This window comes from Rhea americana, unplaced genomic scaffold (assembly GCF_003343005.1).
Source record: "Rhea americana isolate MKP2758 unplaced genomic scaffold, rheAme1 scaffold_66, whole genome shotgun sequence".
NCBI lineage: Eukaryota > Metazoa > Chordata > Aves > Rheiformes > Rheidae > Rhea > Rhea americana.
Window position 1 is genome coordinate 749,691 of NW_028186823.1, and position 16,993 is coordinate 766,683.

General features: G+C 36.1%; 1 protein-coding gene across 3 annotated transcripts in view; it reads left to right on the forward strand.

Moving 5' to 3' along the window:
* The window catches only part of TFDP1 (transcription factor Dp-1), a 46,883-nt gene that overhangs the window by 4,792 nt on the left and 25,098 nt on the right, over positions 1 to 16,993 (forward strand). For all 3 annotated transcript variants that reach the window (XM_085320796.1, XM_085320799.1, XM_085320797.1), the window contains exon 3: positions 11,091 to 11,157. In XM_085320796.1, coding sequence (XP_085176922.1) covers positions 11,091 to 11,157 — 67 coding nt within the window. The remainder of the gene's footprint in view (positions 1 to 11,090; positions 11,158 to 16,993) is intronic.

Genomic DNA, 16,993 nt, shown 5'->3' on the forward strand with positions numbered 1-16,993 from the left:
AGAGAGAGAGAGAGAGAGAGAGAAGGCAAACATTTTCCAGTGTGACCTGGTAGCAGTAAGGAGCATAGTCACTTCTCATTTTATGCGTGTGAGCATTGCATAGAGTGGTGAAGCAGGCAGATTGGCTGTGGAATATCACATTCAGTTCAAAAGGGCTTGTTACTAGAAAGATTACTTTGGTTGTGATTCAAAGAAACTGGTAGAAATGTGCATGGAAGAGAGAGAACACACTGCAGTTCTGAAGAATGTGTTCACCTTGGARACAGGATCATTCTATTGCCTATCAGAGACTGAGTAACAGATTGTGTTCAGTGAGGGTTGGTAGAGCTGGGTACTGTTTAACATGCACATTTGCACGGTACGTGTCTTCTCTGAGCATAGTGAGCACAATGTGTGCGAAGCCTCTTGGTCTGAGACAGAGTTAGTCAATCACACGTAGAGAATCTCCAGAAACTCCAGTTTAGTCAGCATTCCTCTTTCTTGATAATCAGTGCTATTTTCTAAGATTCTGCTGAGTCTACTCCACTATAGACTCTCCCGTTGCTTACAGCTTTGTCACCTTCCAGGCAGGAACCAGAGGTGCCAAATATAAGTGTCCTCCGTAAGAGCTGACTTGTGCTGCTCATTGAATTCATGAAATAAAATAACAAAATTTGTTAGGGGCTACAGTTCCTTGAGGGAAGTAGTGATGTGTCTGTCCTTGGGAAACTTAAAACTAGGCAAGGTGCAATGCTGATAGAAGAAGCAGGAATTACTCTAGCAAGAAAGTAAATTAGGTAACCYGTTGTGTTTTTTTGTCTTCAAACTCTCAGTATGAGACTAAGGACTAGCTGCTGGTCAGTTTTATGTTCAGTTAGCTATTAAAATTTTATGAAAATTAGGAAGGTAAATACTTCCAGTATCAATGGTTAATATACCCTCCTCTGCTAATTTTAACAATTTTTAAACTGTAGCTGAAGATCAGACTTGTGGCATGATTCTGGTTCTCCTTTCAGTTATTTCTCTTGCAGATGAACTGTAGAGGCCTCTAAAGCAGCCATAAAGAGAAGCTTGTGGCTCTTTGCTTTGAGACCCATTCTTAAGTAGAAGAGAAGAGTTAGGAGTCACTTTCAGGAGCTGGAACTGTTAGAGAAGATAGTCCAATCTGTGGTAATACAGTGAGTTCTGGGGAAAAAAGGGGCTAGGCAAAAAGAATAAGTAAGATTCCTTCTGTTCTAAAATATTGCGTATATAATAGTTTCTTTATGTAGCAGCAGTTGTTTATGATTGTTCACCATTATCACATGGACTGCTTCCAGTTATAGAAAAGAATTTTGTCATGAAGAATTTGGAGCTGAAAACTTATTTGGTATTTCACAGATGATTTGGACTGATGCACCATTGTTAGCCTTCAAAATGTCACCCAAACTCAGGATATCTTTACTGAGAGCTCTTCATCAGAAAGTTCATACATTCTACTTTTTCATAGATTGCCTATAGTGACATCAATTTTGGAACCTCTGGTTCTAAAATGAGATTTATTTCTTTCTTTCAAATTTCATGTTTTATTTTACTATCATCTTTTTCTTGAATTAGTTTATGACTGATTTTTCTCTTGATCTCTAGCTTGCATGACTGTAATAAATCTTAAGCTATCTTCTCAGTATTTCATGGTGCTTTCATTTATGTTGTTCAATACTATATATGTCTTCTGCATCTAAATTTGCAAAGGGAGCCCTGTGTGCATTTGTAAATTCTGAAGACATCATGTAAGAAGTTCTCCCTGCACAAAGTTCAGCATCTGATCTAATGTTACTGTTTAAGAGATCTAAAGATGTAGGGATTGAAGTTGTTTGTTTGTTTTATTTTAATTGAGTAATCAGAAGACATTTGGATACATGTCTTCATCCAAYTTATTGCACAAAATACTTGCAAACGGAAAACAGCAAACTAATTTTGTACAGCACCCTTACATGTTTGGTAGGTCTCTTTCTTTCCCCAAATTTAGTAGATCTGTGCTACTGTACAGTAAATTTAACCAACACATCCCCAAAGTTGTACTTTTGATAGCTTTCATATGGTGCATTTGTATCAAGCTTGGGCAAGTCTTTATGATCTTAAGGGGTTAAATTTGGTAAAAAGAGATACTAATGGAAGCAAGATAAAGATGCGTTWGGGAACTTCTTTACATGATGCACTTTTAATGGTTAGATAGTATTGAAAGGTCTTCAGGAACATTTTTCAAACTTTTTAAAATATCACTTTTTTGTGTATTTTTTCATTATGTACTAGGAGATTCAATGAGACAGACTAGAAAAGTTGAATCCTTAGTGGAGCTCAAGTGTTTCATTCACCTTTTCTGATATCATTTTAGCTCAGTGACTTTTAAGTAGCTTGAATTATTTTTATTTGATTTTAGCCATTCTTCATGTGTTCCAAAGTTTATGAACTGAAGATCAAATAATATGAAGTTAAATCTTCTGGAAAAAGTATGTCAGTCTTGGATTTCACAGGTTAAAATTTTCTTARATACGTTTTTTAGAAGGAGGCAGAAGGAAAATAGTCTTAAAGCTCTCCTTTTTACATTGTAAATACTGCAGTGAAAGTGTGTGTCTTTTTTTTTCTGTATTGGTTTATATTTAAAAGACACAGAAAATAGCAACTTGAAAGTTACCTGTCACCTTGCTAATTTCATATGTAATTTAAGTCTTTTTCTATAGCCTATATATATTTAATTCCTATAGCTATTGTATATTTTACTTTATGGTAGTGGGTGTTTATAGATATATATCTGTAGTTTTACTGAGTAAATGCATTGCTTTCTGACAACTTAAAATGATAAACAAAATACTAGCTTTTAATAGTTCAGTTACAGTAGTGATCTTAACATATCACTTATTTTAGTGWTTATATTTGCTTGACTGAATATAACTCAGTGGTGATCTACTGTGGCTGGTTAGACCTAGTGGGAGGAAAAGTGGGCCAATCCTTGCTAACTATTCTGTTAAGTTGTTCTCAGGCTGATAGTGGACAACTTGATTTTAAAGGTTGAAAATGGTCCGTATGCCACCAAAATGTTGTCAGCTACTTGTGTTGCATTACTCTACATTTGCTGTGTGTCAGAGTATTGCGTTAGTAGTTACAGATTTACTTGAAAATAAAATTTGTGGGCTCCTGTAGCCTTTTAATATACTGATGAGGAGTTTAGTGAGGCAGATGACTTTGAAATGAATCGTGTTTAATATTATTTGTTGTTCTACAGCATCTGAACCACAGTAGAATTCAAACTGCTCTGAAGATTTGGTAGAAAAAAACAATAGTCTACTAATGTCAAATCTAAGATCATAAGCTAGTTGTGGAAATGGCTTGTTTGTTTGCATGATTATTTAATCCAGGACACACTTTTTCTTTCTTTCTTTCTTTCTTTCTTTCTTTCTTTCTTTCTTTCTGATTAGTTCAGCTAGTAGAAGTGGCAAGCCAATGATTTTGAGTATGAGATTTCTAAGGTGAATATGACCAAAATTGCTTCCTTCCTGTATCTTTGCAGTTAGTTTTGGGAAATGTCAACTTCAAAGTGTAAAGGAATGATATCAGTTGGAGTTTAATTATTGCGAAAGACTGGTATTTGTAAGAAACAATCAGATACAATGAATTTAACTCCTATAGTGTTTGTGAATCTGTGTGGCTACAAAAACTGGACCRCTATTTGATTCATCTTCAAAGTCAGTTTTTCATGTGATCTTTGCTGAATTCTAGGTACATTGCTTAGGAAAAAAACTCAAAAAAGGTAATGGTCTTGACATACTCCAAAAAGATCACAGTTGTCATTTTGTATGTACTCAATGTCTGATGTACGTGCATTAGCAGTAGAGCCTATAGGCAGAGCAAAGATTGACGGTGCCTAACTGATGTACAATTCTACATTTAGTTTAAATCTTCACAGTTTTCTGTGTGATCTAGATCTTTTAAAAAATGCCTAATGTTTTGACTTTGTTCTGTTAGCTAACATGCTTATAGTTCAATTTACTTTTGGGGAAGCTTATTTCTATGGAATAGCTCATTGCAGAGTGCTTGACAAGTGCATTAATCTTCACAATGCCGCTGTGAATTGAGGCTGATCCCTGTTTTGGGAACAGGCAAAGGAAGCACAGACAGCAAATAACGCATCTGAAAGTTTTGCAGAATCAGACTCCTGTAACCTAACTTTAAGCATTCTTTTAGATTAGTTTATACAGTAGGGCATAGTTCTCACTACTTAATTTGCAGAATGCAGTTCAAATATTTTAAATTTAAGATCCTCCTTTCCTTTACTGCATTCTTCAACCTATTCCTTAATTGCCTTTTAATTTCTGTTTAAAAAATGAATTGGGTGTCCCATAAAAACAGGCTCCTGCATTTATATGGTGATTCATTCTCAGAGCATATTTGCTCTGGTCCCTGAATGAGATGAGAGTCCAATGGAAAAAAATAGTGTGTGATCATTTTGTTAGCGATGACATCATGTGTATGGATAGGTGTGGAAGAAAAAWTAGGGTTGTTTAAGCAGCCTTATTTCTAACACTTACAAGCATTTTTTCTACTTTGTAGCAGTACTGATTTTCTGTTTTATTTTTTTGTAGCTTCCTGATAAGAAAATGAGGCAAACAGACAAAAAGAACAAAACAAAAAAGCATTGTCCATGAAACAGCACATAATAAAATTGCATGTGATAGGGCCTTTACATTTATTGCCTGTTCTTAAAAGGTAGACTCCTAGGGACTGTCATTCTCTATGGATCAAGTTAAGGTGCAGTTCTCATGAGGTGTGTGTGTTTTTGCTAGTTGGCTTTGCAAATGCGTGCAGACAGCAGAGGCGTCTTCCTTCCTTGACAGACTCTGGGAGGGAATGTACTGTAGTGGAAATACTTTTTCTTTCCAATTTTCCCACTTCCTGGTTCTATCTTTAATACTCCTTACCTGATTAATATTCTCAATCTAGTCTCATTTTATTTACCTTGTCTGTCCTAGTTTAATTTAGAGTAGATTGTATTCTTGCCAATTTCCATGTTCTTCCCATCTCCATACAAGGATCTGATCTCCTTGTCCAATTAAAACTCTCTTAAGTTCTCATCAGTTCTTTTTCCTCTGTTTCAATGACTCCCAGTTTCTCTGCCTCAATTCCTCATCTGTCATCTTCCATGTGATTTTTCTGACTCATTTCAGAGCTGATTTCTTTCCCCACCAATCCCAATATTCCCTACTTGTTTTTCTGTCTGTCCCGTTCTGACTCCCATTCTTTAAGCAGCACTATGTATTGGGCACGCAGTTTTCTTGTTTTGTTGTCAATCCCGGTCCTGTGCCTCATTCTGGTGGATTTAATCAGTTAACAACTGAATGTTTCTATTCAATTAAATACCTTTTAGCAAATACCTCTGTTTCTTCCAACTTTTTTTCCTTCTTCCTCAAGCTCTTTCTCAAGGAATATAATGAACTCATTATCTAGAAGCTAGATAGAAGAGATATTTTCATGGCAAAAAAAAGCCGTCTTCTGTTCCCCATGTTTGCTTATCCCAGAGGAGTGTGGAGATCTGCCTCTCAGCTTAAATCTGATAGACATAGCATGTGTACTTGTTAAGTCTTACTTTAGCCAAATTTCTACACTTGGTCACGCTTTTCATGGGTTCTTTGTGAATCCAATTTCAGCTTCCATCTTTTCTATTTAATATGAAGATTTAGTGAATAATTCTATGCCAGCTTTTGTTAAGAAATGGAGCTGTAAGTCTGGAAAGTTGAGGAAGAGATGATACTTTCCTTGTAAGGATGTTGAATTTCTAGTGCATAACTAAGGATAACAGAAATTAGCTTATGAGCAAGATAATAAATTGTTCTATGACAGTCTGCAATAAGGGATTTTTTTTTATAGCAAATGAAATTTTCTGTATTTTTAGTAAAGTTTGTTTAAAATTAACTTTAGTTGGGGCTGGACTCTTTTCAGTGGTGCTGTCCAACAGGACAAGAGGCAATGGGTACAAACTGAAGCACAGGAAGTTCCAGAGGATGATACTTATGTGTGGACTCTCTCACTTCCCTTCAGCACTGACCACTGAGGAAACTTTTCCCTTTTCTCTCTCTTTTTCTTGTTGTCTCCATGTTTTTTCAGTCCTCTCCCCCTAGGTAACTTTGAGATTAACTCCATGAGCTATGGACCCTGCTAATGAAGCTTTGTATGTGTGTACAAAACTGTCTCCACTTTGTGCAATATGACACATTTATTGGAGTGTAGGTGTCAAAGCTGTGAATCACAGAATGGATACGGTTGGAAGGGACCTCTGGAGATCATCTAGTCCAACCTCCCTGCTCAAGCATCTGGGTGTGTTTTGAATATCTCCAGAGAAGGAGACTCCACAACCTCTCTGGGCAACCTCTTCCAGTGCGATGTCACTCCCACAATAAAGAAATTCTTCCTTATATTCAGGTGGAACTTTCTGTCATTCAATTTGTGCCCATTGCTTCTTATCCTGTCACACGGGCCAACTGAAAAGAGTTTGTCCCTGTCCCCTTGACACCCTCCCTTCAGGTACTAATATGCATTGATAAGATCCCCCCTCAGTCTTCTCATCTCCAGGCTAAACAGGCCCAGCTCTCGCAGCCACTCTTCACAGGGCAGGTGCTCCAGCCCTCTGATCATCTTTGTAGCCCTACGCTGGACTCTCTCCAGTAGGTCCATGTCTCTCTCGTCCTGGGGAGCCCAGAACTAGACACAGGACTCGAGATGAGGCCTCCCCAGGGCTGGGGTAGAAGGGCAGGATCACCTCCCTTGGCCTGCTGGCAACACTCTTCCTAATGCAACCCAGGATACCAGTGGCCTTCCTGGCCACGAGGGCACATTGCTGGCTCATGGTCAATCTGACATCCACCAGCACTCACTCCCAGGTCTTTCTCTGCAGAGCTGCTGTCCAGCAGGTCAGCCCCCAGCTATGTACTGGTGCATGGAGTTATTTCCCTCTAAGTGCAGGACTCTGCACATTAATTCCACCTGAATATAAGGAAGAACCTCTTTACTGTGAGTGACAGAGCCCTGGCACAGGTTATCCAGAAATGTTGTGGAGTCTCCTTCTCTGGAGATCTTCAAAACACGCCTAGATGCAACCCTGTCTAACATGCGCTTAGGTGACCCTCCTTGAGCAGGTGGTTGGCCTAGATGATCTCCAGAGGTCCCTTCCAACCTCAACCATTCTGTGATTCTGTGGTTAATACCAGCAAACAGGTATTTCCGAATTGACTGTCAGGCTGAGACCACTTGTAGTTTTTCAGCTTTTATTTCAAAACAAAAACAGACTTTTCAGTCCTTATGACTGGTGGTGATCTCATAGGAGGCCAAAGCTAACATAGTTGAATTTTTGATAGTTTATCCTGTCAGTCAAATTCTTTTCCCTAGGAGTGCTGAAAGATCTAATAAAACAGAGCCTAAGTGGTGGGCTAGGGTAATGACTGCAGCATGAGTTCTTCAGCTGCAGTTCTCAAACTTAATTTATCCAAGGGTTTTTAAACCTTCTCCGTCCGATCTATGGAAGGAAGATCAAGATCTATATTTAGGCCTTAAGTTACTATAGCTTAGATGCTGTGTTGAGTGTGAAAAGCATTTTTTTCTTCTTTTTTAAAAAATCATTGTCCATTTTGTTGAAATGCAGAAAGGAGAAAGGGTAAAAAGATGTCTTTTCCTTTATCTGTTATTACCCATTTAGGAGAGTAGGGTTATTTTATACAGCCATACRGAAGCATACATAGCCAACATGTCTCTCTGAAGAAAAAACAGCTCTAAATTGTGAAGTTGCGGTCAGTTGATAAAGCTGATTCAGATGTTCAAAATCAAATGTTAAGGACGTGATATTATTTGAAGCAGCCTTGACATTATCATCAAAGGAAGTAATGCATCCTGAAATTGAGGCTCATGAGAAGATCATCAGGAAAGAGAGAATATGAAGAAATTACATTATCAGGTGAAAAAATCACAATACTTTAATAAAAATTGGTAGGTGAGGCCTGAAAACTGAGTGTGTTTCCCCATCATAGAACAGAATTTTATTCAAGTTTAAACCCTTCTTCTGGGAAGATTACTTTTCTATTGGGGGAGGAGGGAATTGAAGAGTGTGTACTGTGTGTGTGTGTGTGTACTATGTGATTATACCTAATGGGAGCTATGGTCACATTTCCCTCTAGGTCCTATTTTCTTTCTTTCATTTGAGCTTGGAGGAATAATCCTGGTCTTTCCTCCAAAAGAATGTGCCTTGAAAAATAGTGGAAATTTCTTTGAAATATATACTAAGGGATTTTCTTAGTAGCTCCATTTTAGAACAGATACCAGAATTTCATGTGGAATGGAAACTCTGCTTTTTAATTCAAGATACAGTATCTCTGTCTAAAGCTTACATGTAACTTTGAAGAGACTCCACTATCATCATAACCATAATCATAATCAAAGTACCCAAAATTGTAAAGATACTGGGGCTGGAGTAACAGAATTTTCAACAGAAATTAATTTTTGTTAGGAATAATAGCAGCTGGAGATGCTATTTTCTATAGGATTTGATAGTATTCTTCCAGTTTTCCTTGAGTTTTTTGTAGGCGTGCTCTCTCATGAATGAGTTGAATTTTTAACTGCTGAAACTGAGCCTTCTTGCAAGGCATTGGTATGGATGGTGGCAGAACTATAACTTCTGTAGTCTTTGTGAGTTGCCTGGTTTCTGTGAAGGTTGTTCTTATTGTTCTATTATTGTTGTTCTCTGATATATTTTTTTTTAAGTTGCATTCTATTGTTGAGTGAAATACAGTATTTTTCCTGAATGTTCTTTGGTTTGTCTGTGGCTTACATAAATCAAGTTACACAAAAGGGTGGATCATGGCATACAGCACTAACCTGATCCTTTGTAGTGTTGGGCTAGGTTCTTTGTTTTTCTAGAGTTGTATATTGTTTTGAGTAATTTTACTCACTGCAGATTATGAAGAAGAAAAACTAAAGCTCTTCAGATGATTTGATGTTATAGTTGAGGTAGTCACTTGAGTGMTGAAAGAATAATAATTTTTTTAGAAAACGTTTTATTGGAGATCATGCTAGTTAAGAAAAAAATTGCAAAATAAGATACCTATAAATGATTATTGAATTACCTGTTTTGTTAATTACTGAATTAATTACTGAAACATCTATTTGCATTTGATGCTTACCTGAACTTGCCGAATAATGCTCACAGCTTCAGTGTTTGTTGGGATTATCACTATAACTTACATGTGAACTTGATGCACATTTCCTTTTTGCATATTAAACTGATGCATGAATTTAATAAATCAAAGTTATTACATTCATGCACTTTGAAATGAAAGACACATTACAGAATGAAATAGCCATTTTTCTGATAGTCCACAAATTGCAAACTCAAGACATTATTATCTTTTCATTCTTATTGGTATGTTTTTGATTCTTATGGAAAAGAGTTGGCAGGAATCCTAGAGGATAAGCCTATTTTTTCTGCTGCTGAATAGAAACTGAAGCATTGCATTTAAAAAATATATGACAATGAGACTGCACTTCCTGTGTGGTTTAACACTCTTGTGAAATTGAGGTAGTATAGGTATAATGTAATACTTAGCAAAAAATATATTCATATAGTACACTCTGTTCCAGTATTCTGGAATATCATATTGCTGTAGAATGGAGCTCTAGTAACACATTTRTCTACAATACTGGTTTCATGTTGATGAGTGCTTGCTTTCTTTGAAASTGTTTGCCAGCTAATAGGATGATACTGTGTGCTGCACTTCTGAATTGTGTGGTAAATGCAATGAAGAGTTAGGCTTATAAAAGCTCAGATGGCTGAGAAGAGGCCAGTGGAACTATCATTTGTTTAATGTCATTTGTTTAATTAGCCTTTAAATCCCTACTGTGGGCAAGGTGGAGAGTAAGTAATGTTTTTATATTGGCAAGTTGTATGTACTCGTAGTCTTATTAAAACAGAGCTATTACATTCTCCCATTTTTCCACCCAAAGTAATGGAAGACAGAAATGCCACAAGCTCTTAATTTTTACCCATTATTTCCTTTCTCTCTTTCTTTGGTTATGATTTCTCTGTGCCACCAGGTCCTCCTCTCTGCCATGTCTTTATAGGCCATTGCTCTTTATGATTTCTTTAGCAGAGTTCTTCTTCTGTGTACTTCTCAGCTTGCTTTCAATACTCAGCTGTTTTTTTTCTCCTCTCCCCTTTCACTGAAGAGAGAAGAGCTTAGTAAGTTTCCTTTTTTTTTTTTTTTTTTTTTTTTTTTTTTTTTTTTTTTTTTTTTTTTTTTNGTAATTCTTAACTAACTTTCTTAAGAAATCATTATTGTCAGACACCCAGATCATAGCAGCAGCATAGCATCCCCTAGTGGCTTTTGCCACGTCTTGCAAAACTTCTGTCTCACAGGGCAGATTTTAAGCAGGGCTCAAGGTTGATTTTTAAGGGGAAAGCCTTGCTGTTGACTAATAGCAGGCCACTTGTCTTTTAAAGATTGTAAGAGGCCTACAAGTTACCAGAAATTAATAATATTTTTTGAGTAACTTCCATTGTGAGCTTTCTCAAGGGATGGCGGTTACTTTATATATTTGTATATAATCCTATAGSTCTTTTATTTAAGAGATTTAAATTTTGATTTTAAAAAAGTAGAAAACTCAAGCTGTTTTTTTAATGCCATTTTTCTTATAAAAAATGATTAAACCTCTATCTACGACCATGACTGTTTTTACTATAATGTTTAGCTTCTGCAGTGGGTGAATAGTATCTACACAGATAAAAGTGTAGTCACAGATGTCTGTCTCTTGTTAGAAGAGTTTTCAACTATCTCTTAAAACAACATGCATGTACTATTAGAGCCTAGATTAGAACACAAAATAGCAAGGTGAAAGTGAAAGGATTTTCTCCTTGCTTTTTCAGAATATGGTATTTCTAAGATCTACAGATTTAAAAAAAGGCGTATTTTATGCTATAAACAGTGTGATTTCATAGTGGTAGTTTTTTGAGGATGATACAATATGATTCATTCCATCCTTAACAACAAAAGACTGTCAGTATTTGTAAATTTAATAAAAGTTACTTTCTTTAATAGGCTGGACTAATTGAAGCCAATGGAGAGCTTAAGGTGTTTATAGACCAAAATCTAAGTCCTGGAAAAGGTAAGAAAAAGATTTTTAGTTAAGCCTCTGATTTTGTAGTTTTCCATATAGTTATTACTACCTTTAAACTGCTTTCTTAGTGTATTTTTTGTAAAGCTTTTCTTAAATTGTATTTTATGTACAAAAACTCTAGATTTACTATGGCTTATATTTGTCTTTAAACTGAGTGTGAGGCTTAATTGTCATCCGAATGTGGTTTTCTCATTCAGGTAGCTGTTTTAGACCATCGTTGCCAGTATACTTTAATACATCAGTAGCATCAGTATATTTTAGCAATTGGAAAAATTGCAAGAGCTGCAACGGTTTAAAATGTTGTGACTATTTATATGATAGTGCATCCACACTAGTGCAACCTTACCTGAGAAAATATTTTCAATAGAACTCTTAGATTTGCAGATAATCACTGTGCTTGTGCTATAATGTAATGTAATCAAACCTATAGGTTTTGGCATAGGCTATAAACTTCAATTTGATAGACAAGCTCAAAAACTAAAAGTATCTAAACACTTGGAGAATTTTGTGCCGCTTTTTACAATTAGCGTAATTGGGGAAAAAACAGAAGCACACAATGTTCCAGTCACCTGCAGTTCCAAGCAGCTATGTCATATCATCTGTGATTATGCCATATGTGAAAATTACTCTTATGGGAAAGCTGTTTCTAAAATGAGATTTGAACTATTTTCTGATTTCCAGTTAAGTATATTTTTGCCAGTTTGTATATTTTGCTTGTAATCCAGTGTTATTTTTCAGCTTAATAGATCTTCTCTACTACAATTTATAAATAAAAGTTGTATGTCTTTAGTTTGTTGGGCCAACCAGCTATTTTTTTTCCTGGCTCCCTCCTGAGATAGGCTCCTTTTCCCCTGGATTTTCCTTATTGGTTGTCTGTGAAACTGTTTGTCCATCTATTTGATCAACTTTCTTGAACACAGGTAACCAAAATTGTATATAGGTGAAGTATTCACTCCAGGTGAAGTGTTAATCATACTTGTAAAGCGGTATTAATAATTCTTCTGTGCAATGTCATGTTTGTGATTCACAGCCATCTCACAATAGATTGGGTAAATGACCGTTTTCCTTTGTTGTTACTTGCAAGTGATGGTAATCTGGTTTATGCTTCTGTATGACAGATGGTGTGCTTTGCTACTTGTACAAGTAGGGTGAAATTTTTTAGGACAGAGTCATTTTTTGCTTCTTGTCTGATGCTCTMGTAAACCTCAATTTTGACAAAGTTATTAACTTTATGCAGTGTTGGATCACACTGGCATACTCTTAAGATTGACCTGTGGCCCAGTTCAGGGGAACTCCATTAGTGATATTGCTCTACCCTAATATCCCATTTCAGAAGAACTCACTTAAGCATTTCTCTTTGCAGTTTGCAGAAGAACTTCTATTAGCTCATAATTTTTATATATAGTATGATACATCAGATATTTTATTGGAATCTTAATAGACTTATCTCTGTGACATTCTCTTGTTTTACAAAAGGAAACTGACTAATCTACCATGATCTACCTTTGAAGGAGAAGGCACTATGTATTGCTTGAATAATTGTATTAACACGTATTAACTGCAGAAGGGTTGCTTATTTGCATCTGCTGGAAAGAACTTGCCATGCAAACAAGTCAGTACATTAATTTTTCTGATACAGCCACAGGTTTCCTTCAGACTGCTATCCATGCTTAGCTGTTCTACAAGGCAGTAGAGACAGGTAAATCAAAGAGCAATCCACATGTATATTTGTAACTCCTCTCCCCACCACACCACCTGAAACAAAAAAAATATTCAAGTACAGACTTGATCCTTAATAGCTATACCATTTTAACTAACTCCTTTGAGCAATAAAACTGATTGTTTGGTAGGACAGATACTTACGGAGACATTTCACACCAATGTGTTTTACATTATGTATGAGTTAAGTGTCTAAGTTCCTGTTATCATCAATGGAGATCTAGCCAATACAGATGGTGGAGTCTAGACAGTAAGATTTGGAAAGGTGAATCTTTTATGATTGCATAGTTTTTGAAGTAAAACTGGGAAAAAACAGGGGCCAAGTTTCTTTGCTTTTAGAATTTCTAAAATTAATTTCAGTGGTTAAATATTTTATTTTGGGCTTGCAGCTTCTCTGTTTGAAAATCCAACTTTGTTTTTAATATATAGCATCACAAATAAAATGAGCACACTAAGCTATCCTTAATTAATCTCTGCGCATCATTGCTTTCAGGAGAATTTCTGAAGGTGTCGGTCAGCAACTAATTCTTAATTCTGAGAAGAAACAGTGACTTTCTGTTAGCTTGATTGTTTTACATTTCTTCTAACTTGTCCTTGTTTTATATGCAGGCATTGTAGTCTTAGTCAGAATTTAACACAGCAAATCTTTCTGTCACTAAAGTATTTAGTATTGGAATTTATTCACTAAAGAGATATTTATTTTCCATTATTACTTTCTTGGTTTGGGGATTTTTTGCAATTTTGGGGGTTGTAGCCTTTAAAAGTTGGTGTTTGAAGTGTAACTCATATGCCCAAGATAGTATGTTCCTAATGCACACATTTACTGTTAAGAAAGTATTACATACAGAAGTCTATTGCTTTCTTACWAAGTCTATGAAAGATTTCTTTTATTTTTGTGATGAAGAGGATTCAGTCCCCAATAATGAATCAAAAATGTAGAGTAAGCTTTCCATGGGGTATAGCTTTTTATTTTTTTTAATAGTTCATTTTAGATATTTAGAATTTTGAATTATTTTGAATTATTTTAGTGACCAGAAGAATAGAAGTGCATCTAGTGTATTTCAATAATGAGCTGAAGGAGGTCAGGAGGAAACCTTCCTATTCTTCTCCAGAGTCCATCACTGAAAGGCTTCCCTCCCCTCCTGCAGCAGCTTTGTATTTCATAAAAGGAAGGAGTCTTTTTTTGAGAAATCACAAGTCATTCACAATTAGAGTCTGGGGAATGTAYTGCTTTACTGATACTGGATAAGAACATCAGAAGTTCCCCACTGTGTTAGACCAGTGATTTGCTTAACCCAATCTGCTGTCCTCAGTAACAGTTATAAGGGAAACAGTTATTCAGGGAGAATACATGAGCCTAGCTGCTTGCTGTGGTACTTTCCCTTTGTACTGTTACAGCATTCAGGGTCATTGGATTAGAAATATTAGATAGTGCCTTCCATGATCTTTGGGAATAGCCTGATTTTTGAGAAGCTCAGCAGACTAAGAATGCAACCTCAGCAAGAAATTCTTGACTGACTTCTGTTTCTATGTGTTGGTAGCTAGGTGTGAATGGTATCTGGAGGAGCTCAGCTGTCAAAGAAAAAAGGTTTTTAGGAACATCAAAGGGGACAAAAACTGACTTGTCCACCTGGTCATAAGGACATGCTCCTGAAAATCTTTTGGGAGAGTAGGATCTTTTTCTTGAAACRATTCTGTAGCACTGTATCAGAGGTCTGTAAGGTGAATATGGGACTCGGTGGAAGATGTATGAATCAAATATCACAGGTTAGCAGAGACTGACTTTTCTGGCCGAATTGGATTATGTAACCTTTTTTACAGCCCGAAGAACCTTGCAGCAACAGCAGTTGCTGCATCAAGATGCAATTTACTTTAGGTCTAAACAAGTTAAATCCTGCCGTATAGGTTGTGAGGCTGTTTCATATGTGTGTGTGTGTGTGTGTGTATGTGCACACACATATGCACACATACATATGCATGCACACACATACACACTTTTTATTTTATGTATGTGTGTGTGTGTATATATATATATAAACTTCTGAATTGTGATGCCACTTACCTTTAAGATTCTTCTTTTGTTACTAGAAACACTATTGTTTTTTTTCTTAGCACTTACACTGTGGTAGATGGGATATTTCTTATTATCCTCTCAGGATTTGATGCAAACATAAGTAATGTGTAAACTTCCCTATCACTAGCAATTACGGCGGTAGTAGTATTTTAATTCATTTGATTAATTTGGGATAATTAAACTTCTTAATGGGCAGATAAAACTGAAGTTTTTAGCTGTGTACCTTCAGAAAATGTTTTGTAATTGTCAGTGAAAGGAATAATTTTGAGCTAAAGAGTGTTTGGTTTGGTGATTGYTGTCAGTTATCCACACCTTTTGGAATAGCTTGAAAGTGGACTGCTGTAAATTTTTACCTACAATAGCAGAAATCTGGGATATGTAAATAGAAAAGGAGACATCATTCATCTTGCWCAGTGGTTATATTGAACAACCTCTTGCTCAATAGTCCAAAAGCTGTAGAATCTGAGAGAGAGGTGGGAGAGAGGGAAGCATCTCTGTATGCAAGTGCTACCCTTGTATTCGTTGCCAGGTCATCCACTACTGTCAGAAATAGGTTACCAGCCTAGGCAGTCCTTTTATTTAAGCTAGTATGGACATTCTTACAGCCTAATTCACTTTGGAGAGACTGTTCAAAATCATGAACTCCTGATTTTWTATATATATATATATATATATATACACACATATATATATACACACATACACACACATGCATATACATACATACATATATATATGTATGTATGTATATATGTATGTATATATATAACAAAGATCAACTTTGTTTCAGGAGGAAAAAAAAATACTSTTCARTTTACAACATTTGGTTTGAGTAATGCATATGAATGAGTAAATTATTCCTGGAGACATAACACCATTTGAGAAAATACTCTAGAAAATGATTTTTTTTCTTCAAAAACAGCTTTAACATGGAATAATTGTCACTTTTTAAAATGTATAGTAGAGATAAGTTGGAAGCTTGTGCATAAGATACTTCAGAAAAAGTTGAGTGTAAGTTCACCTGTGTTCACTGGTACCATTGTGTATTTCCACTAATGGAATGTAACACCCAGGCATTTTGCCGTGAAAGTACAGAAAAACAGCATTAGCTGGAGTTACTCAAGCAAGCTGCAAATTTTCTCTGTGTTTGGGTGACACTATTAGCTCTGCTCACTTGAGGAAGCTTCTCTSTGCCTACTTTTGTTCCTTTACCACTAAGAATTTAGCCTACAAGGCTAATTCTCAAAGGTAAATCTCAGAAAAGTGACATCCAGTGACACATCAAGTGATAAAAACCTCTGTTTGATCTGAGGACATATAGATTCCCAGATCTTATGAAGGATTTAAAAATACACTATTTAATTGATTTGTCGTCTTGATACAGATGTAGAAGTTAGGAGNTTTTTTTTTTTTTTTTTTTTTTTTTTTTACTATTCAAGTATTTGCCATTCCTTGAATGAGGTAATACAAGTTTTCAGTATGTTTGGTTTCAGGGTGCTCCTGTTGAAAATCTCTAATTTGTCCTGGAAGCCTTGCCTTTTTTAAGGACATGAGGCATGACTAGCTGTTTGTGCCTTGTTACAACTTTCCTCTTAAGAACAGTATTTGCTTTGAGGCTAATGCCAATAGTATCTGAACTTCTAGTCTGTTGGAGTTCAATGCCACAGATCCACAGATTTGGTCTAGTGTGTTTGATCTGATACAGGCATCAGTTGGAAAGGTTTTGGTGTACTTGGAGTAACCAACAGGTTAGTTTTCTGGTATAACCCTGTTCAGGAGAAAAGCAGTGCTATAATGTACAGAGAGAGTATTCTGAGAAGMGAGGAAGAGATGGTGGTGGCACGTTTGCTCCACAAATTTCTGTGCAGTGCCAAGGTATTTTCTAGCATGCAGCCTTGCTAAGGACTCTGGTAGCAAGTGATATGTGCAGCAATAGATAGCTGTGTATCCTGATGGCCTCTCATTGATGTATTGTAATAAAACTACTTAGTTTTATATCTGCTATTTTGTTCTACTGCTATATTTACTGTC